At 40.8% G+C, this 24,282-nt stretch overlaps 2 protein-coding genes across 2 annotated transcripts; one reads left to right on the top strand and one right to left on the bottom strand.

Moving 5' to 3' along the window:
- Nucleotides 1-261: 261 nt before the first annotated feature.
- On the bottom strand, nucleotides 262-12,460 carry TMEM43 (transmembrane protein 43). The gene is made up of 12 exons (XM_065845758.2): nucleotides 12,309-12,460; nucleotides 11,419-11,568; nucleotides 10,236-10,370; nucleotides 9,422-9,516; nucleotides 8,855-8,904; nucleotides 7,499-7,568; nucleotides 5,645-5,715; nucleotides 5,357-5,478; nucleotides 4,723-4,797; nucleotides 4,540-4,641; nucleotides 2,932-3,049; nucleotides 262-1,955 (listed from the first exon to the last, which is right to left on the bottom strand). The coding sequence occupies exons 1-12, from the start codon at nucleotides 12,318-12,320 to the stop codon at nucleotides 1,753-1,755; spliced, it is 1,203 nt and encodes a 400-aa protein (XP_065701830.1). The 5' UTR covers nucleotides 12,321-12,460; the 3' UTR covers nucleotides 262-1,752.
- An 82-nt stretch (nucleotides 12,461-12,542) lies between these two features.
- Nucleotides 12,543-19,296, top strand: CHCHD4 (coiled-coil-helix-coiled-coil-helix domain containing 4). The gene is made up of 3 exons (XM_065846018.2): nucleotides 12,543-12,751; nucleotides 14,653-14,751; nucleotides 18,148-19,296. The coding sequence occupies exons 1-3, from the start codon at nucleotides 12,730-12,732 to the stop codon at nucleotides 18,438-18,440; spliced, it is 414 nt and encodes a 137-aa protein (XP_065702090.1). The 5' UTR covers nucleotides 12,543-12,729; the 3' UTR covers nucleotides 18,441-19,296.
- Nucleotides 19,297-24,282: the final 4,986 nt, after the last annotated feature.

Here is a 24,282-nt window from a genome sequence, read left to right as displayed (position 1 = left end):
TAACAGGGAGTAAAACCACAGCAGGGGGGAATCGGCCTTTCATCACATCGAGTGTATAGAGACAGCAGCTCTGCTGCTGCCAAGAACCTGCTCCCCAAAATGGGGAGATACTTGCAGCCTAAACAATCCCAACTGCACATTTCTCTCAACAACAGCAAATCAGTTCATGTGGAAGCTGCAAACTGCCCATGTACCTGGATGCTACTCCTGGACATGAAATGTACAATACTTACATGGAATAAAAAAGCCAACAGACCAACCTTTTGGAAACTGTATTTTATTAAATATACAAAAGCTCAGCACTTGTGTAGAAAATTGTACCTTCATCTCTAACATGGTAAAGCTGATTAATGTCCTGCACCCCTGGTGAGGCAGCAGTGCTGGTCTCTACAGTGCAATTCTTAATCCAAGGTGTAAAGCTGGTGGTGGGCGGCAGTGGGAAGCCCGTACTACTTCTCAAAACGTTTATAACTCAGGTCTCTACTTTGGTACACTTTGTAACAAACATTTGCTTCTATGCATGTTCAAGTTAAGTTCCTTCGGTGCAGGGAACACATTTCTCCTGATGCTCACAACTGGATTTCATAAATGACATGATTTTTGTACTGAATTGTGTAAACTTAAGAGAAAACAAAACCACTGTAGCGTAGGGAGGGCACATCTGGAAGATTCTAGCAAGATGGGGAAAGACTTAAAACCAGAACAAGACAGTCTGTAATGCCAAGCACTGGCTACAGCAGAAATACGTCAACACGCGCCGTGGCAGCGCTACAAGGCGGCATTCCACTGACATGATACAAAGCTCAACATTCAGCTACTACAGTCTATGAAATATCAAGCAAAAATGTTTCCATCATTTCATTTTCATGGAGTACGTTGATTGTCCTACTAAGTGAAATCGAAGAAACAAACAGTATACACAGCAAAAAATTATTTTAAAGAATATACATTCAATTAGAAAAGCTAATTTTGTTTCAAGGCAGCAGGTTTTCTTTTTAAAGGTTAGGGACCTTTGAGTACCCCCTTAAATAAGTGTAATTCCAGGTTAACTGTCTGAAATAGTTATGCAATGGTGTAGTCCATGCTACCACTTCAGATGCTTAACCAAGAACAACTTCAAAGACTTTTAAAAAGCTGGAGAAAATAAATGATTTCCGACAAACCTGCCCTGCTGGCCTGGCCACTCATTATTTCAAGTCACTTTGAAAATCCTCAGTCCAGAAGCACACACTTGACACTACCGCTGTGTGAAATTCGACTAGTTTGTGTTTGTCCTTCGAACACGTACACTTCCAAACGCATCAAAGAAGTGCCCGTGACTGTGCACGTAGAAAGAGGCAGCAGCGGGAGGGTTTGTCAGGAATACAGGCGGATTTCCTAAGGAGATGAACTCACACGATGGCACTTTATAATACACAATGTGCCTCAACTATCAGTGAGGCCTTGCCAGTGCTCAAAGCAAAGGGAGTTAGTAAGTGGTAAAAAGCAGAAATCTGCTCATTCACTGACTCATAATCAATACAGACACCCCAAAATGCTTTTTTCCCAAATCAATGTCACCAACAACCTACAAACAGTATCCTGTAGTCTGATTTTTCACAGATAACCTGTATCAATAACCACATTCAAGCCCCCTCCGCAGCTCTCGGTGCACGCTGCTGCGATACGCTGTACACGCTGCGGTAACCGGGACAGAAATGTGCTTGGGAAGTTTCTAACCAGGATTCGGTGCAAAACCCAACCGTCTCCTCCTCACTGCTGCTTCTTTGGTGGAACACGAGATTTTGCAACCACAATTGGAACCACAGAGAGCAGCGCGATGAGCAAAGCCCAGAGCGGGCGGTGGAAGAGCCAGCCGACCGAGATGGTCAGGAGTGACAGCGAACTGGCCACGCAGAAGGCAAACGCTTTTAATCCGATGTTCACCAGATCTCTCACCACAGGAAACCAGTCCACTGCAGAAAGAATGAATCAAGGGATAAAGAAGTTGACAAGATGATCGTTTAAAAGTCTTATTCATGCCTAGGATTTGCACACTAACTATTGCAATCAAAAGACAGACTCCAATTATTTATGAAGAGCACTGGACAAGGCTTATCAGCAGAGTATCCTCAAGGCATTTGATAATCAAGCAACAGCTAAACCTCTAAGACACCAGGTTCCTCATCTCTTCAGACAAGAAGGAATCCAAAATGAAGTCGGAATCCAAAATGAAGCCTGAAGTCTTGTCCAAGACTTGAGAGGCCGAGCAGACTGGTCAACTTGCAGCTGTGGAACCAGCCTGGGGCGCCTGATAGCATGTGCTAGCATAGAAATGGATTTCTGGCAACAATAAATGTTGCAGTAGCATGTATGTGGATAAGTAAATAAGAAAATAAAAGCGAACGTACGGCTACAAAGCAAATGATAGCTTTGATGTTTGAAGTTTACACAAGCTGGAGGCACTGTCCTGCTTTTATCTAAGTTTTTATTCCAACATTTTTCTAAGCTATAAGGATAAACAAAACCCTTTTTTATTGGGTGTTCACAGTAGCATAGAATAACTAGACACAAATACATATTACTACACGACTACTAATTACAACCTGTTGGGGGGACCACTTGTGTACGGGTGTAGAAAGTAACTGGATTGCAGCACCTTGAGTTGGACTTGAAAGAACCAGCCCAGTGTGTGCTTTGGCTTCTGATTGTGGTGAGCACTGGGCTGGGATCTTCTGGAACCGGCAACAGATATTTGCCTCAACCACCTGGTTCTGGGCTCCTGTTCACCTGCAATTGCCTACAGTGACCTTCAGATTAAAACCAATCTGAGTTCAAACCAGATTCCTCCTGATGGCCAAATGAATTAATTGCATATGTGAGCAAGAAATGACCTCTCTAGGGATTACGATCCTATCTCTAAATCATTTTACCTCGCCGTAAAAAACTTACCCAGAGTGTAAAAGATCCGGGTCATCAGGCTGATGCCCACAAACATTGCCAGCCAGCCCGCGGCACGGAGCGCCCAGGTCTTCATGGTGTTACTCTCGTGCTCTTTCTGAAACACTTCCTGCAAGCAAACACCGTTACGTGCAGCCTGTTTCTCAATTTCTTGTGAGATCCTCTTGATCTCAGTGTATTAAGAGCACATCAGAGCCAACAGCATTTTAGGTGTATGAATTCTCTCACAGAAGATACACTACAGCTCATTCTGCGGGGTCTTTTTGCACAATATTGCTGCATACTACAATAGATTTCAAAGTGCAGCACAAAGAAAACCGGCATGTTTCTAAATTAAGACAGCTAAACAAGCAGCGTTCAACACACTAGAACCACAGGCAGAAAGCACACAGGTTTTGCTGCAAACGGATACATCACTCAACACGACTGTGGAAAAGAAGACACTAATAAGTAAAAGTAATAAGGAGGAATGATCTGACTTCACTGTCTCTGGAGAAAGAGAGAAAAGGCAACAACGTCCACTGATGACTGAAGGAAAAGTAGATGAAAGAAAGTAAGTAGCACACAGGGAACTAAAAATAAAAGGTATATGTGTATTGCATCAGGCAAAGCAAAGCATCTATTTGCAAGAATTCTGAGTAAGGCTTTTTTCAAAACGGGTTCTGTGCCCCTCTGGCTCTATCAAATGTAACATAATAAAGAACTTAATGGGAAAAGGTATGTACAAGTAGTCAGTCACACATATAGGTATTCTACAAATTATTCATTTGTAGGGAGTTAATTTCCAAAAAAACTAAAATTCTGTCTAATAAATATTCAGAGCTCCCAGCAGAGATTCTGCTGCTACTCTCAAAACAAAAGCCTTTTAAAATGCTTCTGGGAGCTCCTGTAAGTTCTTCACGTTAGATTTTTGCAGCAGGGCACAAAACAATCATTAATGGAAACAAACCTACTACAAGGAGTAAATGAATCACCAAATTGCTGGAGCACGCAGGATTTATTGGAGCATAATGCTGTGCCTGAAGGTTCTTTCTCAGCCAGAACAGCAATAAACTTTTCAAACAAGCCTAAACTCCTGTTATTAGCAGCTGAAGAGAGGATAGCTCCTACGGTTTGTTTAATTAAAGCCTGATGTTTACTATTTTACGCACAACCTTTTCAAAAATCACATGCTTGCGTGTCTAAGTGGGAAACTATCAAAGAGCAAATAAAAGCAAAACAAGAAGGTACAGAAACAGCTTTTTAAATAAAGAACATTCAGCAGCAACACAAGGGGATTTAAAAAAAAATGAATATATAGCTACTTTAGCCACAGTTCCTTATTAAAAATAAAAAACCCATCAGGAATAACTATAGGCAAATAATGCACTGCTGGTGGGTGAAGGACATTCTGCTGCAACACAAAGAATGCACAGAAACCTGGAAGGTAAACAAAGGCTACAACGTCTTATCCTAGAAAAAACAGAGGGAAAAGACAATATGCACACCAAGCATCTCCTCCTCTAGAGCAGGCCTGAAGGAGAATAAGAGCTCAACCCCCTGCTGCTTCGGCACTACCAGCTCCAGTTCCAATCCTTCACCAGGGCAGTGGGATCTCACCTCTGCGGAGAGATCCCCGGGGTACAGGATCTGCAGGACATCTCCAGACTTGGTGTGATACGGAACCAGTTGATCACCTCGCTGGCGAGCAATCACAGTCACCTTGGAAGAAAGGAAAAAAGATTTACTGGTTGCTGAGCTGGGAACAAAGTTTGCGAAATACAGAAAGAGCTGAAGACTCACCTTATCCGCAGAGCCCAAGTGTGGGTCATCTCCACTCAGACCTGCATAGAAGAATGAGACACGAAGGTCTCCTACCTACAAACAAGAGAATATTGGAAATCAGGAAAGAATTCTTTACATAGAAGAATCACAGGAAAGACAACTCTGCACAGGAAGCCTTTGTCTATTAACACCTTTTCTGAACATTTATGTCAAGCCAGAGGATACCCAGAATGATTCCCAAGCTGTACTTTTTCCAGGTCTAGTTGACAGCTGAAAAAAGGTAGCTCAAATGACGTTTTGCACTATTCCCTCTGATTTAGTTGCAGGAGCATGTTAACACCAATAAGATCCTACGATCATCCCTTGTCATTTCATCTTTTGGCAGGTGAGGGCAGGTAGCACAAGCCGACAAGCAGCTACTTCACTGTACTCTGTTCGGCACAGCAAAGCAGAACCCACCTCCCAGCACCATCCCATGTCTTTCCATTTAAAAGCATGGCAGGCTCAAGAAAACAGAAGACAAAGCAGGATCAGAGGCTTCCTGCAAGAGAAGCACTCCTGTTTCTATGTATTTAAATAGAAATGGGACATGTCCCTACTTTCTTTTTCACATAAAAGTCATCACTACTTTGGTTTATCTTTCTCATCGTACTTCCGGACGCCTGGGGTTCTCGCTGTGGTAAAAGTAATCTCCTCCTCGGGTAACATCAGCATGTGGATCCTCAAGGTTTGACAAGCTCAACTGCTTGAAGTCATCGATTTTATCCACAAGACCTAAGAAGAATAAAGAAACAAAGCTCAGGTCCGGTGTCCAACTTGGAACAGCCAATTTGCTGGCTGGATTCCTGATTATGCTTTGAAATGACCGTCATCATGGAAAGAACCAAAATCCACTGCTGATGCAACAGTGGACACAAAGGCAGCACAGAGCAATCCTTACCCTTGGAAAGAACAAAGCTGCCAACCTGGACGTTAGGAGAAACAGCAGTGAAAGACTCCACAGCCATGGCACTGAGGAACAGAGAGAGCGTCCAGTTAGTCCCAGATTTATCATCCAACTCTTGGTCTGCAGTATGTAATATACAGCACGTAAAATGTATTATGTCAAACATCAGGAGAAACTCAAAGAGCTAGATGGCTGTCAGGACACGAAAACAATTCCATCAAGAAACTGTGTCCAAACTTCATAGTACTGGAATTGTTAAAATAAGATACAACTGTCTCAGCCCCTGGCCTGACCTTCCATTCACATTATAGGATTTCAGTTTTTTCGGTACTGAGCCTATAATGGGCCAACATGGAGTTCAGCTCCTAGGCAGCTGCTCAGTGGCGATATAGACCTCTTGAGTGGCAATGAATTAATCACATTCCTAGACGAATTCCTGCAACATTTATCTACACTCATAAATGCACTTTATTTCTAGCTTGAACATATTTATCTTCCCCTGTCAACTGCTAGATCTTACCTGCTAAATTAAGAAACCTAGATCATAAACCTTCTCCATATCAAGGTACTGCCACATCATGGCCAAGTTATTAAAATCCAAATTCAGGAATCCTTTACTAACAGATTTGACTTCATTCTCATAAGCTGTACTACTAGAATCACCTTGGCAGGAGACAAGAAGTTTTGTTTTCACGAATGTCTCAGTTGCATAAAAAGATGGATGGGCAGATGGAAGACGACACACAGTACACACTTAAAATAGTCTCATTAATGCAAGGCATGAATTCTAAAGTTCAGCATGTCTGTGGATACCATGCTCTCTCACACAAGGATCCACCACAGTTCTGCTCAGTCTCCTTGGTTTGTAACAGTCGCTCAGATGAAATGGTTTTATCTGCAGCACTTTTAAAATTATGGACTGTAATGGCATTAAATCCAAACATTTCTTACTCTCAAATGGAGATTTGCATTTACTGGAGAACACTTGGAGAATGTTCATTAACAAAGAAGTGTGCACGGGGGGCAGAGAGAAAGCAGGTATGTTATCTGTGCAGCCTTTTTGCCATTATCTCTTGTCTATACAAGTCTACTAGCGGGGACTTATAATCAAAAAAACATAGATCTTTGCTTTCTCTTCTGAAGTACTTCCAAATAAAGGACAGTAAATTTGGATAAGGCAACACAACCAAAACAAAGTTCTGGAAATTTTGCTAAGTTTTTTTTTTTTAAATCCTGGTCCTATTATCTCTCCAGCTGTATTTTTTGCTTACATATGATGTTTTTTGCCAGATGGCATCCTGCATCCTAAGGAACCAAGCAGATGCTGTGAGAATGACAAACTTAGCATTAAAAATGGCACATCGTAGTGTTAACTAAAATACCGCAGATGAGAGATGCATGAAACAAATTATATATGGGCAATCAACACAAATAAGCCTGTGAGCTCATGCATGCTACCTTAGAAAAAGCAGCATGCAAGTGGCATGGCGAGCTCATGAGATGCCTGTTATTCTAACTCTGTACTTGTAATTGAGGAAAGAATTAGTAATTGACTGTACCAACAGACTATAAAAGTCAGAAAGAAACCAATTCAAATTCTCCTACATGGGGACCACATGCTCTAGAGGTAATAAAATAATATCCTAATAATTACTAATGGATAGCTTAATTCTGGTTCCACCGGGCAGCTTTGAATTGCTGTCTGATCTCTGTGTTAGTCCTCCCTGCTACCCAAAGACCAACAGTTTCCAACTGCTTCACTGTGTCATGAAGATCAGTCATTTAGGTTTCATCTTTAACCAGAGACAGTGAAAGCATCCAGAGGGACTGTGCTCGGTGGTAAATTACCTTGGGTTTTTGTGCCCAATTTCTCGATCGAAGTTTCTGCTGTTCACAACTTCTGATTTCCATTCGGTATCTAAAGAAAATGATATGAAGGTTGTGGAGAAAACAGGAAAAAATGCTACTCAGGTCTTAGTTATTGAAGACACCTTTAAATCAGTGAATCAGTTCTAAGTTACACTTGCAGGAATAATGTTTACATAAAAGTATGTATGTGGCAACAACGAGGTGGGGGGGCAAGGGGAGAGGAGTCTGAAGTTGAGTCTGGGCAAGGGTGAGAGACAATGTGTCTTCCCAACACCTGAATCAGCAATTAAATATTTATTTTAATTGTCAATAAATTAAGTTAATTTTCCCCAAATTGAGGCTGTTTGCCCACAGTGGTAAAACTCATAAGTGATATCCTTATCTTTATTTCAACACATGAGCTCTCCCATTCCTGTTCTGTTCAGTCTCTTGCACAGTCTCGCTGAGGGGTGGAGTAGGCAAGTGCCTCTGGGGGCCCAGGGCCAAAATTAACCCACCACATCTACTAACACACAGACTTTTACTGGACAGAATCCATCAATCTTGAGACAGAAGGTTTTTTTTTTAAATGGCATTTCTTTTTGTTCCTTGCCAGTGTAAGACTGTTTTCCACAGCTCACAACCACCAGCTTTGTTCCTTATGTATCTCCATGCTGCAGGGCCCGATGCTTCACTGAGCTGGGATGGTTCTAGGATCACACCCAGAAACTGCTGCACACCCATGTTACACATCCACGTGCTTTAATCAGAGATAAATGAAGCTCAGAGACCAATCTCCAGATATACAATGACTCAGAGTGTTTTTCTGCCACTGGGTAGATCAGAATAATGCTGGCAGTTCTGCTCCTGCCAAAAAAGCAACTGGCAAAAGCCACAGCACACATCAGAAGGTGCTGACGGTTTTCATCAGCTGGTAACAACACCCAAACAGCCTCTTCCCTGTCTATTCTCTTCTGCTCATGCCTGACATATGCCCAATTATTTTATTTCTTAAAAGTAACCTCAGGCACAACCTTCAACACACTCCAATGTCCTGTCACTGAAGACCTTTTGGGTCCGATCTCCAGAGCATCCTGTCCCTGGACGCTGCTCTGAACCTCCAGGAGTTCCAAGACAAGACTTTCTGTAGGAGCTGCTTGCTAACAGCACACAATCTTTCATCTCCGTTGCCTCAAGAAAGGGAGGTCCTGACACTGGTTTAGGAAAGAGAACTTTTGCTTATTTCTTCACATTCCTTTCTTTCTGAACAAGAAAATACAGGGTGTACAACAAAAATCAAAGTACACACACACAAAAGTTTCATGCATAAAAAGGACTTTCTGTTGATCAACTTACTGTATGAATACTTTGTCTCTTTCTTAATCTCACCATTCTCTTCATGTTCCCTGCAAAGAAAAGTGGGGGGTGAGAACTAAAACAGTGCACACACACACCCCTGCTCAGGGCAGAACGTACTTCACACATGAAATGCACAGACAGCTCAGTGGCAACACAAACTTTTCTTTACCAGTAAACTAACTCTTCTCTGAACTACCTATTGTGAAGACATGGATTCTCTGTACAAGAAAAAAATTACACAAAAATGCTAAACAGCCACAACCCTTTTATTCCCAGGTTGCCAACAAAAAGGTGTGGACTAGATCAGATGGAGTGGAAACATTTGGAAAAAAGGTCTCAGATGTTACCCAAATCTTATCAGATGCAAATTCTGCAGCATTGACCATCTACAAGACCTGATGACTCTAAGGAAATTCAAGCGACTCTCTAAAAAAACCCAAGAGCTCTAGAATTCCCCTGCCATAAAGACTTGTTAGATCTTTTGGGGGGTGAGAAAAGAAAATGTGACAGATCCTCTTAATACAACAGCTTTACAAACAACTTTTAAAGATTTATTTCACTTACGTGGACTCTTCATATTCTACCCATTGGTACATTTCCACATTACGCTTAAGTTTGACAGCCTGGATGGAGACGCCATAGCTGGGATCAAACAAAGGCTATTTAAAAATCAAAGAAAATACAAGTCAGGATAAATGCTATACCTCACAAACTCAAACACTGTACTTTATTATCAGAGCCATTTACATACCTCACTGTACATAGTTAATTCTACATTACACACAGCTGAATATAGAATAAATGTTACAAAAGACAAAAAAGAGCATCTCCTTGTATCACTGGTATGTCTGACCTAAAGAATCACCATAAAAAATTAATGCCACAGTGAAGAATAAAAGCAGAAATGCTAGCTAATGGCACACGGGTTTAAGTGTGTAAACCAGGGGGAGATTTTATTTTGCTGGAAGTTGCTGTGTAATCTTCCGCAACGCAAACTGATCACAGAAAACATCATCACTACTGAAAAGTCACAACTTGCAGAGCCTCTGTACTCCAAGAACCTAAAGACTTGACAGTATCTTGAACACACAACAGGTTCCCTATACAAAGGGGATTGAAATTATCCACTAAAGGCAGTGGGAAGGTAAATACAGGTAGAGGTAGCACGTTGCTTAGGAATAGGGAGCTCAAAGCTGTAGAGCATCTCCCCAGTTTCTGTCCAAGAACCAAATTTTGGGTGGTAGCCAGCAATGCTTGCAGGGGAGGAGAGAAGCTACATGTCTTCTCCCTGGATATCAAACATAATTTTAATTGGCAAATACTTTTATTTCCTTCCCTCCCAGCCTGAAATACATTTTTAAGATATTATTTCATTTACCTTAGACGTACTCAAAGCACCAGCTAAGTGCACCAATCTCCCTTCATTCTGCTGAGACACACTGTGGATGTTATCAAGAGGGATCACAAGAGAAAGTCCCTCATCAAGAGATTTGGCTGTCCTTAAAGCTCGTCCCTGCAATCAAAAAAAAGCAAAATCAAGTTGTGAAGAATTGATGGCACAGAAGTATTTTGTGAAAAAAGTTAGCAGACATGTGATCTGAAGACCACGAGGAATACTTATATACTCAGCGTTCAAGGCATTTTCTCAAAACACTCTTCTCCACTCTCATTCTCCGTGTCTGACAGAGTTTGGGGCAGTACTTCTTATCCATGCAGCAGGACCACTCACATTTACTAAGCTCCTCAAACACACATAGATTATTCCGACAAGAGTCCAGAGTTATTGCTCTCCACCTTTTACCTTGTTCACGAATAACTGCAAAAATTATGCCAATTATGGTCTTTTTTCCACAGACCCATATGACTACTTGGCAGAAGTTTTCCTTACCTTACCATCATATTACAGTGTGCTTTTTCCTGCAAAGTCACTGAAATTTGGAGTAGTTATTTTTCCTCTGTAGAGGTATAAAAGGAAGTCTTAAGTGAAAATTCACAGAATTCTGCTCCCCTACTCCAAAACTGCCAAAAGTGTGTATGTTTGCAACAGCAGGGTGTTAGGATTCCCTGCTTAATCTAATCATTTTTTCAGCCTAAAACTGAGACATAACACTGAGAATAATTAACACCCTCAATTTTGCCACATAGAGCAAGAATTCCTTTAATATAGTTAGAACAACACCAGAAACTAGGATGTTATGTTATCCCAAGAAAAGAGAAAAGACTGGAACACGTTTGGCTCATGCAACCCTCTTTCAATGATACTACAGGCTGTTTCTGCACCAGCTCACAGGTTTTGGACCTTATCTCTCATCACACGCTGCCACAGTCTCTACCACGCTCAGTTCTACAAAAACACTGTCTGTGGCGCAATGATTTTACTCTCTGTTATATCCCAAATATAAGCACCAGGTTCTCCAAACATAGCATTCATTTCTTATGTGTGGAGTAATAAATATTTGACACGACCATTTTAGTAAGCCTATAAATGCAAAACTAGTTGAATGTCACTTCAGCTGTGACATTTTAAAGCTGTGCATAAACACTGACAGTATTTCACTTACTTCATTGGTAAAAAGAACGTAGAACGACAGAAGAAATGTCACAAGTCCTATCAACATGCCTCCAGAAGTCTCGCTGAGCCTCTCCAGGAACCCCGGTTTGGCCTCACTTGTGATTTTGACATGTTCTTTTCTGCTGCCTGTGTCAGAGAACTGTTGGAGATAAACCCAGAAGGCAATATTGGGGTTACAGGGAAAGGCATTATGTTGCAAAATATGTCTTTTAGCTTTGGTAATACTGCTGCTTTACAGGGTAGCACTTCTTGCCTCGGACCAAAATTTTGCTACACTTATTAAATGCCTCATTACACTTTTGATACTGGAAACACAGTCAATAAATAGAACTCAAGCCTAACGGAAAAAACAATTGCAATGACAGTTGTTCAACACGTTCCTTCAAGCTTTTTTCAGTCTGTCTCTAGGTTCCCTATTTGGTGTCCACACCCCACATCCAGCCCCTGACAAATTGAGTAATACTGCTGAATTCCAGACTGACTAAAACATAGCTATAAATAACAAGTTCCATTTTACCTCCCCGACGGTAAGTGCCTGCATACTTTAAAATAATTGCATCTAGAGCAACAAGACGAGATAGCTTAAAACAAAATTGCTCTTGCCGTCCTGGCCAGTGCCACGTTAAAGCATGAAACCCCCAGGAGACACCTCTCTGTACACCGGCTGGAGGGAATAACCAAGAAGTAACTTCAGATTAGCACATGCAGCCAAAACAGAGGGTTGAGAATTCTTTTTTGATCGCCTCGGGACGTGAGGCGGGCTGAGACAGCCACCCCGCCGCGCAGGGCCCCTCACCTCAGGGAGCAGGAACGGGCCGACGCAGAGACCCGCTACACGCACCGCGGAGTAACGCCAGGACCAGCCCAAGCCGCACTTACATTCCTCGACATCTTGAGCCTCTTGCCCTCGCCGGGTACCACCCCGGAGAGCCCGCAACAGCCACCGCAAGAACCGCGAAGCCGCAGCCGCGCCCTCCTCCTTCTCCTCTGGCTCACCCGGCGCTCCCGCCGCCGCGCAATGCGTGCCGGGACACGTAGTTCCTCCCGGGAGTTGCCCGGGCGCGGAGCATGCTGGGAGTTGTAGTCCAGCGCCTCACGGAGCGGGTTGTTCCCTCCCTCGGGCCGCCATCAGCAGGAGGTGCGTCAGCGGCCGCCGGTGGGCAGGGAAGGCGCTTCCGGAGGCGGGAGGTCACCGCGTGGAGCAGCGCGCCGCTGCCCGGTGCTGCGGCGGCGGTAGAGGAGGAGCGGAGCGGAGCGAGTCAGTGTGCGCGCGCGCCGCCAGGCACCGCACGGCTCCGCCATGTCCTACTGCAGGCAAGAAGGTGCGCACGGGTGTCCCCCCAATGTCACGCCGCGGGGACAGGCCGGCCGTGCTCTCCATGAGGTGGTTGTGGGAGGGGGGGCGATGTGGGGCGCCTGTCTGCTCACCTCAGCCCCTGAGGGGAAGGCGCAGCCTGAGGGGAGAAGAGGCCGCGGGCTGCGTGTGGCGGCGGGAGGAACTGCTTCGACTCCTGCCTCCGACCTTTCTCCTCACGGGAGGCGGGAAGGCGGTTGGGGCCGTGAGGCATGGAAGGGCGTTCAGAGGCCCACGAATGCCCACAGGCCGGGTGGGTGAGGAGATGCCGCTCTGCAGGGTGTTGAAACATCCCCGCGAAATGGCCGCGAAATGTGTGCACCGCGGGGCGCGGAGTTCAGCCCGCCCGGCTCCGCGGTGGCGCGGCTGAGCTGTTGGGGCGAAATCCTCCCGCAGGGGTTGAATTTTTACCGAGTTAGCTTAAGTGGCCAGAGGTGTGGTTTGTGGTTTGGTTTTTGTATTGTGTTGGGTTTTTTTAAAACTTTTTAAGGCAAGCACGGTAGGTGGACAAGGTGAGTAGAGTAGGGATGTTATATTTCTGTATCTATGCGAAGTATTATAAGGGTTGTATTTATGAGGCTTGACCACTTCATATCCTGGGAGATATATTCCTCCCCCCCCTCCCCCGTTAATTAATGTACAGTGAGGAAGAGTAAAGTTTAAAACTGGGGAAAAAAAGCCATACTATAGCTCTAAATGCCACTTGGAAATTAAAAACTTTGGCACACTGTTGGTTGCAAACTGTGGTGAGTTGGTTATGACCTATGGGCCTTTATGTTTTTAGTTTATTTATTTTAACGACATCTTGGATCTTTGCAAGATCTGTAACCTGTCTTATGGTACCCTGCAAAATTACAGTGGCACAGGTTAGAGTTTAAATATTTCTATACATATATTCTATAAAATGATTGGGCAGTCTACATTGTGAAGTTTGTTGGAGTGCTATGCAGAGTTGACAGGAAACTGCTTACCTTTTAAAAACGGTTTCATTTTATCTGTTTTCTCAGACGTTTAAATGCATATTGGTTACTGAGCAAAGTAGAGGGAATTGCTGAACATGTGCTAGTTGAGGTCGCATTGAGGGACAGGAAGATACTAATTAATATGCCGAGTCACTGTAGTGGCCTTTTTGAATTTGGAGAATGAAAACAAGTTCTTAAGCAACTCACCTTTTTTTTTTTTCCACTCAATTAATACTCAGTTGTATTTTCAAAAGAGTTTCAGCCAGCTGTTCTTTTCTGCTGTGTCTGCCTCAGTGTTCTACATAGTTATACAAAGTTGTTAGAAAACTGCTCAGGTTTCCAGACAAGCTTCCCCCAACCCAGCCACAGAACTTCTTTGCTAAATCAAGATACGCTGAGTTGTTTTTCTCTCTTTAATACTGTTCACAGTAGCTTTTAACACAGTTGGTTCTACACTGTTAAGGTCCCGTTCAGTATTTAATTCGGATAATTAGTGGAAAATATTACACTAGTCTTTAATGGAGAGTACTATTATTAAAAAGTATCCTATTGAACACTTTCCTGTAACTTAGTGTAGCTTTTCTTGGGTTAGTCCTGGAGTACTTTGAGCTTGTTTAGAAACAGTTTTTTAACTTCACATTTCAATGAACTGCACTGTGATCTGCAGCTCGTACAGTATATTGCTGTGAAAATAGGAACTTTAGAAGAATAGAATTTCAGTTGTGTACGTCTTCCTCTAAGCCAACAACTGTTCTGATTGAAGGTGATTGACAAGTACAACAGAACTCATTCACTGTTAACATTAATGCGTCATACTATCTCATTGCCTAGTGATGTTCAGCAGGTTTATAAATGACTCGTGTCTTGGCTTTCTCTGAAATTTTGCTTGTTGTCTCTTATGTGGTAGGAAAAGACAGAATTATATTTGCAACCAAGGAGGACCATGAGACACCCAGCAGTGCTGAGCTGGTTGCAGATGACCCTGATGACCCTTACGAAGAACAAGGTCAGTAGTAAGTAGAACTGTAGGAGTGTTCCATTACATATATCATATACTAACAATTCTAACAAAAAACCTTGTATGAAGTAGGAACAAATTATTCATTCATTTTTTAAGACTGAGGGTAGCTGTTTTTTCAGTATATAAACATTCAAACTCTTGGCAGTTTTAACTTCCAAATTAAGACATCAAGAAGGACATGCTTTCCTTAGAGAGATTTTTTTGTTTGTTTGTTTGTTTTCTACACTTTCAGTGATCTTTCAAAGTTGTCTGTTCAAATACATCAGTTGATGGCTTATAGTTTTGGTTAGTAGCCAGAGATATCCAGAAAAACCTTTTCCTTCCTTTCTTTTATTAATAAAAGTTAGAGCTTAACCAGTGAAATTTATGGTTGTTTTTTCACTGTTTTAAATGACGAATTGCAATTTTCACAGAAGCTGAAGTGAGTTACATACCACTGTCATTGATGCGAGTTGCTCACCTGCCTGCATGCAGCAGAAATTGCCTAATTGGGTGATCTCTGAGTATGCATTTTAATAACAATTATATCTGACCAATCCTGTACTATACGAGTAGCAACATAATCAATAACTGGTAGTAATATCTTTCAATGACATGTGACAGGTAAGTTCAGATCACTCATTTTTCAATTGTAACCATCGTGCCTTGAACATATGTAAGTTAAATTTTCAGTGAAGATTACAGTTCTTGTATGAAGTGTATCTAACTTTTAAGAGAGCAGAATATTTCTGAGATCCAGACTTGTAACGTTCTGATTGCACAGAGCATATTTTAGGTTGTTCCTAGTGGGTAAATGAAATAATCTTCCTATTGTGATGATTAAATAAATTTTGCCCTTTGTTGAGAAATTGTCATGAACATCTGTGAACTTGGGTTATTTTTTTTTCTGACTGCCTTTATGCTTATATGTCTTTTAGCCTTTTTGTGTGAAGTGGTCTCACTGCTTTCAGCTCAGCTGAGATAAAAGTAAATGCTTCACCCTTTTTGAAATTTTGAAAGTGAAAGTTATGCAGGTGGCTCTGTGACCTGTAGAGGGCAGTATTTAAGCACAGTTCACACCTGGAGCACACAGAGTCACTTTCTTAGCTGATATGGTATGTAGTTTAATTTGAACCATATTGTTCTGCAGGGTAGGTTCAAGTTAGCATTTCATATTGCAGCGTATCTCTGAGTTCACTGTATGTACCTTTTAGCAGCTGTGGCTGATGGAAACAAATTAAGAATTCACTGGCAGCAGTTTTGAAATAGCGTTCCTGCTGTAAAACTGATGCTATTTCAGTGATCAAATAGGTGCAAATCAATGCTCATGTGATGTACAAGATTGACTTGTTTTTATGGGATAACTCTTGTTGTTAAAATATGCATGCTTACAAGGCAGATCTGGTTCTAAAGGGAACAATTTATTTTTAAGAGAATTATTTTACAAGTAATTTTATTGCTGTGGTGTCTTCAGGAACATTTCAAAATTAATTTATTTTTTCTTTTTGAATTATTAGAAAAATAACACCAACCAGTCATTTTAAATGGTCAATGAGGAGGAATAAAGGACTTCGAAATATAGTTTACAAATCAAGCCGTATTTTTTCTACACTATATGAACAACATCTTTCTGCTTTGTTATCCTTGACAATAATGACTCTGGCATCTACCATCCATTTCCATGTCTCAGAAGTTCTTCTTCTGGGTGACTAGAGATACCATGATGTACAGTATTAGGTATATCTTCTCAGTACAGCAATTACAGATATTTTGCAAAACTGTCGTGCTGATTAAAGCATGACCTATGGAAAATGACAGTATTGCTGTAGTTAGCTAAATCATACTAAGGAGGCTGTTACTTTCTGTAATGAAAAGGAGACTGATCAACACTGAGATTTGACTGGCTTGTGTGATTTTCTGCTGAACTGCATTGAGAGCACATTGCTGATGAATTGCAAATCAGAGTAAAACTTTCATTCCTTTTAATATGTCAATAAATATGATTGAGCTGCTTTTGCTGTACCAGCACATAAGATTCATGATATTGTGGCCTAGTGTCCAGGAAGATGATAGTGGGAGTGAACCTGGTGTCTGGAACTTCATGCTCCCAGATGACAAAGACAGTTAAGTAGGCTTAGTGAATTCTGTGGGAGTATTTTAGGTGACATCATGTTACATCAGGCTCTAAATTCAATTTCATGTTTGGGTCAGAATTAATGCAACTTTATTCTCTGACAATGGTATTTTCATACCTGCTCCTAAAGAGAAAGAACTTCAGGTTTATGCACATGCTGTTGGCTTCTGCAGAAACTCAACCTGGACACAAAGTTGGAGAAATCTCCTGCAGAGGAGGAGAGCAGACTGTCAAAGTGGAGAAAAAACCAGCTTGGATCACAGCACAGTATTTTTCCTGTTCTTCATATATGACCATAATTACATATATACTTGTGCAAAGTAGAGAAGAGGATGGAGATGTATTGCTTTAGAGCAATGTAATAGAGGTTCTAGAAACCCACCTTAAGGCTTCCATTATATTACATTTCTATACCTGACTGTTTAAAAGGTTTTCCAAAACTTAGAGAGGAAATGAGTTCTCTGGCTTGCTGTTTGAACTTCATTGTACAAATCAGTTGATGTCTAAAAGAACATATGCCCATTTGAATCTTCACCTTGCTCTTCCATCACTTAAAGTGTTTCTGTGGTGTCTTTAACTGTTCCAGAGCAGAAATTTACAGCTATTCCCATTTAGAGTCTAAAATGAGACCTAATTAACTTCCAGTAGTGATCTGAAGCGCAGTTTGGTTTCTGGGAACCGGACAGGCTGGCATGCTCCTGGTATTCCTTGTGTTCTGTGGTGTGTGACTTAATCTGTACCTTACAAATAAACTGGTTTTTGTTTTTGTAATTCTGGTTTTCCAGTTCAGATTTTAAGAGGGAAAGTTGTAGTTAGTATTCCAGTGTTCATTTAAAATGAGAAGAAAAATACATCCATCCAACTTGATTTAGAAGAATTCTAGTTTTAATACCGGAATTAAATTCTTATGACTTGTATGACACAATTTTAAGGCTCGCTTCTTCCCTGATAGAGTCTGGCGAGTGGACTGACTTTGATCTGCTTTTGCAGTTTCTTTAGATATTCTCAGTGGTCTGTAGTCCAGAGAGGAAGACTTAATTCAGGCACAGATATAGAACTAAACGCACTTCTGCCCAGTGAAGGATCATTCAGATCAGCGGCAGAAACAGGCTGGCCAGGAAGAGAAAAGGTGTTCAGCACCCTTGAAGCTACACAACCAATATGACATTGTTAGTACTTCAGCTTACACCGGCAACCCAGAAGCTTTTGCTGAATGAAATCAATTTTTGGAAGGAGCGCTTAACTTTTCTTTTCTCTCGTTTCTTCAGGATTGATCTTGCCCAATGGAGATATCAATTGGAATTGCCCTTGTCTGGGTGGAATGGCTAGTGGTCCCTGTGGGGAACAGTTCAAGTCAGCCTTTTCTTGTTTCCACTATAGCACAGAAGAAATCAAGGGATCAGACTGTGTGGACCAATTCCGTGCCATGCAGGAATGCATGCAAAAATACCCAGATCTTTACCCTCAAGAGGATGAAAATGATGAAAAAGAGAAGTCAAGCAAAGATTTGGAAGCTACTCCTATGGAGGCTTCTGCTGCCGAAGAGAAGGGCTCTAGCTAATGAAGATGCAAGGAGGCTGTTGTCTCCATTTCTCATTTTCAGAGACCTGGACTTTTGCAGTATGTCTGTCTTCTGACTCGTCAAGAAATGTTTCACCATTGTTCTATACACTGTATTATAGTAAATTATTGCTGAGGGAGAAATCTCAGTGCTACAGCCTTGCAAATAAATACTGCAGAGTATGTGTGTGTATTGTGTAACCTGCTATCAGACACAGTTAATACTTTAACAACTGTTTTTTACCCTCAAGTTCTCAGTTTTGACTTGAATAATGTCTTTAAATAGCTTTCAACTAAAATTCCACTAGCATACCAGGTCTGTCTTCATTTCAGTAGGTTCTGATCAATGGCTGCTTTTTAAAATGCATTCTGTTCTATTAATAGAAATTGCATTAAATGATTTCCTTAAAGATTTTTTGGCAGAGTGATACAGGACATTGAAAATGACCTAAATCTAGAATTCGTAAAATAATTTCAATTTTTTTTTTTTTTTTTTTTTAGTTTATGATTTTATTTTACTGTTGGGATAAGGTAAGGAGTGCCAGAAGAATGTTGAAATGTTTATCTCCTTGGATTTCATTTACTTCTTGTCATAGCTTTTGCATTTTAAAAACGGTATGTTGTACAACCTTTGATAAAGATGAATGGAATGAATGTTGATCATTGGCTTTATTTTTTTTGCTCTGAAAACAGTCTTTGGGTTCCTTTAGTTAGTACCTGCTCCGTCAGTGTATAGACAGGCTCTTGCAAAATACTTTGAGAACACAATGAAAATGTTACCTGGTATAATGGTCTCAAAACAGATACTGTGACTTAAGTACATATTAAAAAGCAAATACTTTTTACATTCATTGAAAGCTCCTGTTCCTGTCGTGTATTTTTTTGTTAACGCTGCTTGGATTTGAGATACTCTTCTGTGTTCTAAGCAGCCCTTGAATCAGTTCATGGGTTGTGAAGAGCGGTTGTTCCGGTTTGTTAGATTTTTATTCTTGTCCAGTTCTTTTATCCCCAGCCCAAGGCAGAGAAGTATAAAAAATGCAAAGTATTTTCTGTAGCAGTAGTAGAGTATCGATCATGAATCAGCACTAGAGAGGACCTGAACAGCTATTAAAATATTTGAAAATTACTTTAGAGGTGCAAATAATTTAGTAGTAATTCATTACAGTTTAATACCCACACATAAGGGAATGCTACATTGTTTTTCTTTCCTAACAAAATGTAGGCTGTGAGAAATGTATTACAAAACAAATTGTACCTGTGGCTTCAGTAACTGTTCATTGCAGGATTATTTGGGCTTTTTTCTCTCCTTATGTGTTCATTAAACTTAAGCAAAGCGTTAAAAGTTGTAGTGGCAATAATACAGCCCAATAGGTCTGGCGAAGTTTGAACACTTGCCTGTCTCTGTGGGTAGCAGCCTGGAGTCCTCAGCAGCATTGCTTCCATATAATGTTTTGGTATCTTGTTTGCATAAGTTATTTCAGTGTTAGTGATGATGCTTCTGAATGTTAGAGGAAAATTTCTGTGAAATTTTACAGTGTCTTTGAGCTGGTGATATATTTTTTTATATTTGGAACCTCAAAAAAAATGTAAGCAATTAAGAGGCTGACAACTACTCAGTTCTGAGGCCGTGGACAGCAGATACTCTCAGCATCTCTTTGCTTTTAAGAGAAACAAAGTGTGACAGAGCTTCTCAGTGTGACTCTTTCAGGTGTAGTAAGACGAATGCCAAGTTAACTTGAGTAAATGGGCACAAAAGCAGCAGTGATAAACCTTGGCACTTAGGCAATTGGACCATGAAAATGAAATCTTAGGCAATCAGATAAACCCTGGGCACCAAATTAAAAAAAAATCACAAGCACCCAAGCTTTTGGTTGTTCAAATGGAAATCCAGTGCATTATTTGTGAAGAAGCAAGAGCTGTTTGTGAAGGGGTGTTCTGTTCTAAGGATGGTTTGCCTCCTGTGTTTTTCCACTGTTCTGTTCTTTCCCACGTTGCCTCAATGCCCTACAGGTTTTGGATTTATCCTCTGTAACAGTATTTATAGCACTTGTGTACAAAACATAAAATGCAAGAATCCCGGTCCAACAGTAGCTCAAGACCTGAACCTGACAGAGGGAACTTGCAGCATATAATCTAACATATTTTAAGGTGTATTTAGGACGGAGTTGCTTCTTTCTGACAGCTGTGGCTTGATAACCTGTGCTAGATCCACTACAAATACGGAATATGTGAAAGGGCCTTACATCAGAAAATGTGGAAAAACACTATGTAATGTGTTTAAAGTGTTTTGAGAAAGGAAGTCATAGCTCTATTCCTAAAGAGGTCTTTGTGGAAATTATCTTTTTTTCTTCCTATCTTTGTCAAATTAGAAACGAGCATAACTGTCATCACTTCACTGCATTGTAGTTCTGGATAATCCCTTAAAAGTGGAAGTGATGTAACTTGGACTACAGAAAAAAACCCCAAGTGTCTCTCACTCCTCACCTACTCTACATTCATGGGAAGGAAGAAAGCTTTCATTATGGAATAAATGCTCTTCATTTAATTCCATGCCTTTTAGTTGATCTCTGTCCTATAAAAGCTGATGTACTGAGTGTGATTAAATGTTTGTTAGAGTCTAGTGCAAACGGACTGCTAACAAGACATGAGCCTCTTGTAGATGTAATAGAATGTTTTTAATACAAATTACTTACCCTGAACAATTATGTGCAGGTGTAATCCCCATTGGATTTTATTAATTTAGTTTTTAGAATAAAAAGAGGTGGTTTTAATTGTATTCATCCTCCAGACTTTTATCACTGATCTTAAAATACTGCCTTGTACAATATTACTATGTTATACTTCAGTTTTCCAGTTTTAATCATTCTTATTCAGTTGTTCCATGCCCTTGTAATTCTGGAGTTCATGCAGTGGTGAAACAAGCCATAGTTTTGAAGGCAGGTAGAACTGTTATCAACTGGCTGGAACCTCTGCATGATGCAGGCCACAAATTAATATATAACTTGGGATAACTTGTTTGGTAGGATGGGGTTGTTCCTGCAATCAACTTAGACTTGAATCCGTGGAGGATGTGTCTCATCTCCTCATGTGGATAAAGAGTGCATATAAAACTTGTCTCTTATTGGTGATTGTTTTGACATAAAATATATTCTAAAACATAGTTAACTACTGAAAAGTGGTTAAAATTAGATAAATAGCATTTTCAGAATGTGTTCAAAAGTTACTCTTTTTTTTTTTCTTTCCTCTGCAGTACAGCCTGCCTGCATTTCAAAGACCGAACTTTAACTTGTGTTCGGTAACTTTCCTAGAGAGATGACCTTGCTTCAGGTGTGAAAATGACCTTTTTTTTTCCTCCCTTTTTCCCTGCAGCCAGAATGATATACACAACAGTGTCTAGAGGGAGATGTTTATCTTGCAGTTCATTCTAAGGATCATTAGATCTGGAAATCTGGCAGGGCTGTGTTGGAAACAAGATCTATATCCTATGCAGTTCTTATTGAGAATGTCCTTGTTAAACCTTACAGCGATGTCTCCTGTTCATCTAAGGCACTTATCTGATCACATGTCAATGAATCTCTTTGAGGAAGGTTTTCACTTAAATAGGTAGAACCTACTTTCTTATTCCTAGTGAAGAAAAAAAGGATATTATATGCTTCTTAGACTCTTGTTTTACTTCTCATTAAAATTCTAGCAGCGTTAGTGTGGGGCAGCGTAGAGAAGCTACCAGCAGTTTGTCATTTATTCTTAATCAGCTCTGTTCATTGGATGTGACTTCATTTTGTTGAACAGCACCAGCCTGCCTGCAATTGGCTTTCACCTGCTGTTAATCCCTCTGGAGCTGATGTTTTATTAGTGACACTGAGAACCTGAGAGATGAGCCACCCCACAGAGGAAGAGTGGAGAAGTGCAGCAGTGCAGGTTATAATTCTTTTCCGCTAATGCAAGATAGTACCTAATACAGTTTGCGGGTCAGTGTGTGGTTATTTAAAATGTCTAACTAGGTAATTTGGTGGTGAATTCATAGCTAGAGTATGAAGTTCTCAAGGCCTTAAACAGATGTTAATCTTTTAGGGTTTTTTTGTGTGTGTGAGTCCTGAGTCCTTAACATTTGTAGCTAAAGCATCTTCACCCACCTGTCATCCGTTTCTATCTTCATACTTTGCATCCCACAAACCAACTCCATGTAAAGGAGCAGTTTTAGGACCTGTGAAGTATTTTTTTTACATGTCATTAGATCTCAAACGAGTAAAACTTCCTGCATATATTTCTCATGGGAATTAAGCATCTGCAAGCAGCTACATGCAAGATTTTGCACAATTGGGTTTGATGAGTTATTGAATTAACATGCCATTTACATAAATTAACTACTTGGTTTGTTTCCAATCTGTACATCTTCTCATACCAATGGCACATTTTTGGTAAGTTGCTCAGGAGCAAAATAATGTGTCATGGTTGCCTTATTAGCTAAATGCTTTTCTCCACTTGCCTAACACTGTCAAAGCGAGAACCTGATGTTTGGAATGTTTGTCGTTTTTTACCTTAAAAAGAATTCATGTGCATGTGGTTTGAGGATTGCATGGTTTACCTTTTTTTTAAATAGATCAATATATCAATCAAAAAATATCAATATAGGTGTCTGAGTATTTTTAATTGACATTTTAAGTAAAAAAAAAAAAAAGGTGCTACAGCACATAACAACACGCTAACTTTTCCGGGTCCGGGGAACTTGAGGGAGAACATCATGTGAATTATATCAATTCAAAGAATGTTTACATAAAGCAGCATGGAAAACTTCGGAGACATGGTAAATGCTACAGACAAAACTTACTCTTTATAGCAGTGAGCCCCTCTCAAAGAGCAATGCACAAAGGCTGTGCATAGGTCCATTTTCCTTCTTAGCTGCTTGCCAAGAGCAGAACCTCGAGAAGTATTAGTAGCAGTTTGTCAGTCCACTGGAGTTAGGGCTCAGCACTCCAAATGTTCGTTTAATGAACTCCTGTGATGCTCTGAGGGTTCAGAATGATCGTGTGTTCACGGACACACGTGCTGCACAGCTGTTGCAGAGCTACTTGGACATCCAGCAATCCTGAGTTTGTTCCTATCTGTGGAAAGTTACACATGCTTCTGCTTCAGACTATCACCTGCTCTATTATAAATTTTCCACAGCTTTCCAGACTTCTTTTGTTGTGGGTAAAGGCTTTTATTTCACCCTTACGCAGGATTTCCAAGTGATACATCATTACTACTGTGTGGTATGTGCTTGCTACTGCTTGTGAGGCACCTTGTTGAGCTGGGTGCAGTGGGGTTGTTCATGTGGCCATTTTATTTAAAGACTGGCCCCATTTTAGATGTGCTAAAAGCAGCTGTCCAGCCACTTCTGCATTGGACAAGTGTGTCCTTTTTTCCATGTTAGTATTCTTTGTATTATTGTGCCACCTAAGACACAGTCACAGAGAGGATCACAAGGTATGTGATAGTGTACATAGGCCTACAAACCAACTCTTTTGGTACAGGAATACCATACCTTCTATGGTGGTTCTTTTCATTTAACTATGTATGACCTTGTTTGCTTCTTGTGAGGAACATGTAACAGCTTCTACTAGGAAGACAGTTGTCTTCTTGCACTGTCTCATGCTTGTCTTCGTTCCAGGTACCAGTGCACAAGAAAATAACTTTTTTCCTTTCCAAAGTCTCATGGTAATCAATTAAAACTTTCTCATCTCCTCTTTAGTCAATTGCTGTTCCAACTTGATCTATGCTGTTTATTTCTACTTAGATACTTATTTTCAGACAGGCTACCCGGGTTGTAGCACTGCAGAATGAAGAGATTGCACGTGGTAGCT

Source organism: Patagioenas fasciata, chromosome 10 (assembly GCF_037038585.1).
Source record: "Patagioenas fasciata isolate bPatFas1 chromosome 10, bPatFas1.hap1, whole genome shotgun sequence".
Lineage (NCBI taxonomy): Eukaryota > Metazoa > Chordata > Aves > Columbiformes > Columbidae > Patagioenas > Patagioenas fasciata.
Note: the sequence above shows the minus strand (reverse complement) of the source record. Positions and strands in the feature narration are given on the sequence as shown.

Excerpts from the sequence above, each read along its gene's own strand:
- TMEM43 (XM_065845758.2), bottom strand. Across the intron at positions 8,905-9,421 it reads GTAGAATATGAAGAGTCCAC|GGAACATGAAGAGAATGGTG; the intron begins GTAAGTGAAATA and ends TTTTCTTTGCAG. Across the intron at positions 5,479-5,644 it reads CAGCTTTGTTCTTTCCAAGG|GTCTTGTGGATAAAATCGAT; the intron begins GTAAGGATTGCT and ends TATTCTTCTTAG.
- CHCHD4 (XM_065846018.2), top strand. The coding sequence starts at position 12,730 with ATGTCCTACTGCAGGCAAGAAG. Across the intron at positions 12,752-14,652 it reads GTCCTACTGCAGGCAAGAAG|GAAAAGACAGAATTATATTT; the intron begins GTGCGCACGGGT and ends CTTATGTGGTAG. Across the intron at positions 14,752-18,147 it reads TGACCCTTACGAAGAACAAG|GATTGATCTTGCCCAATGGA; the intron begins GTCAGTAGTAAG and ends TCGTTTCTTCAG.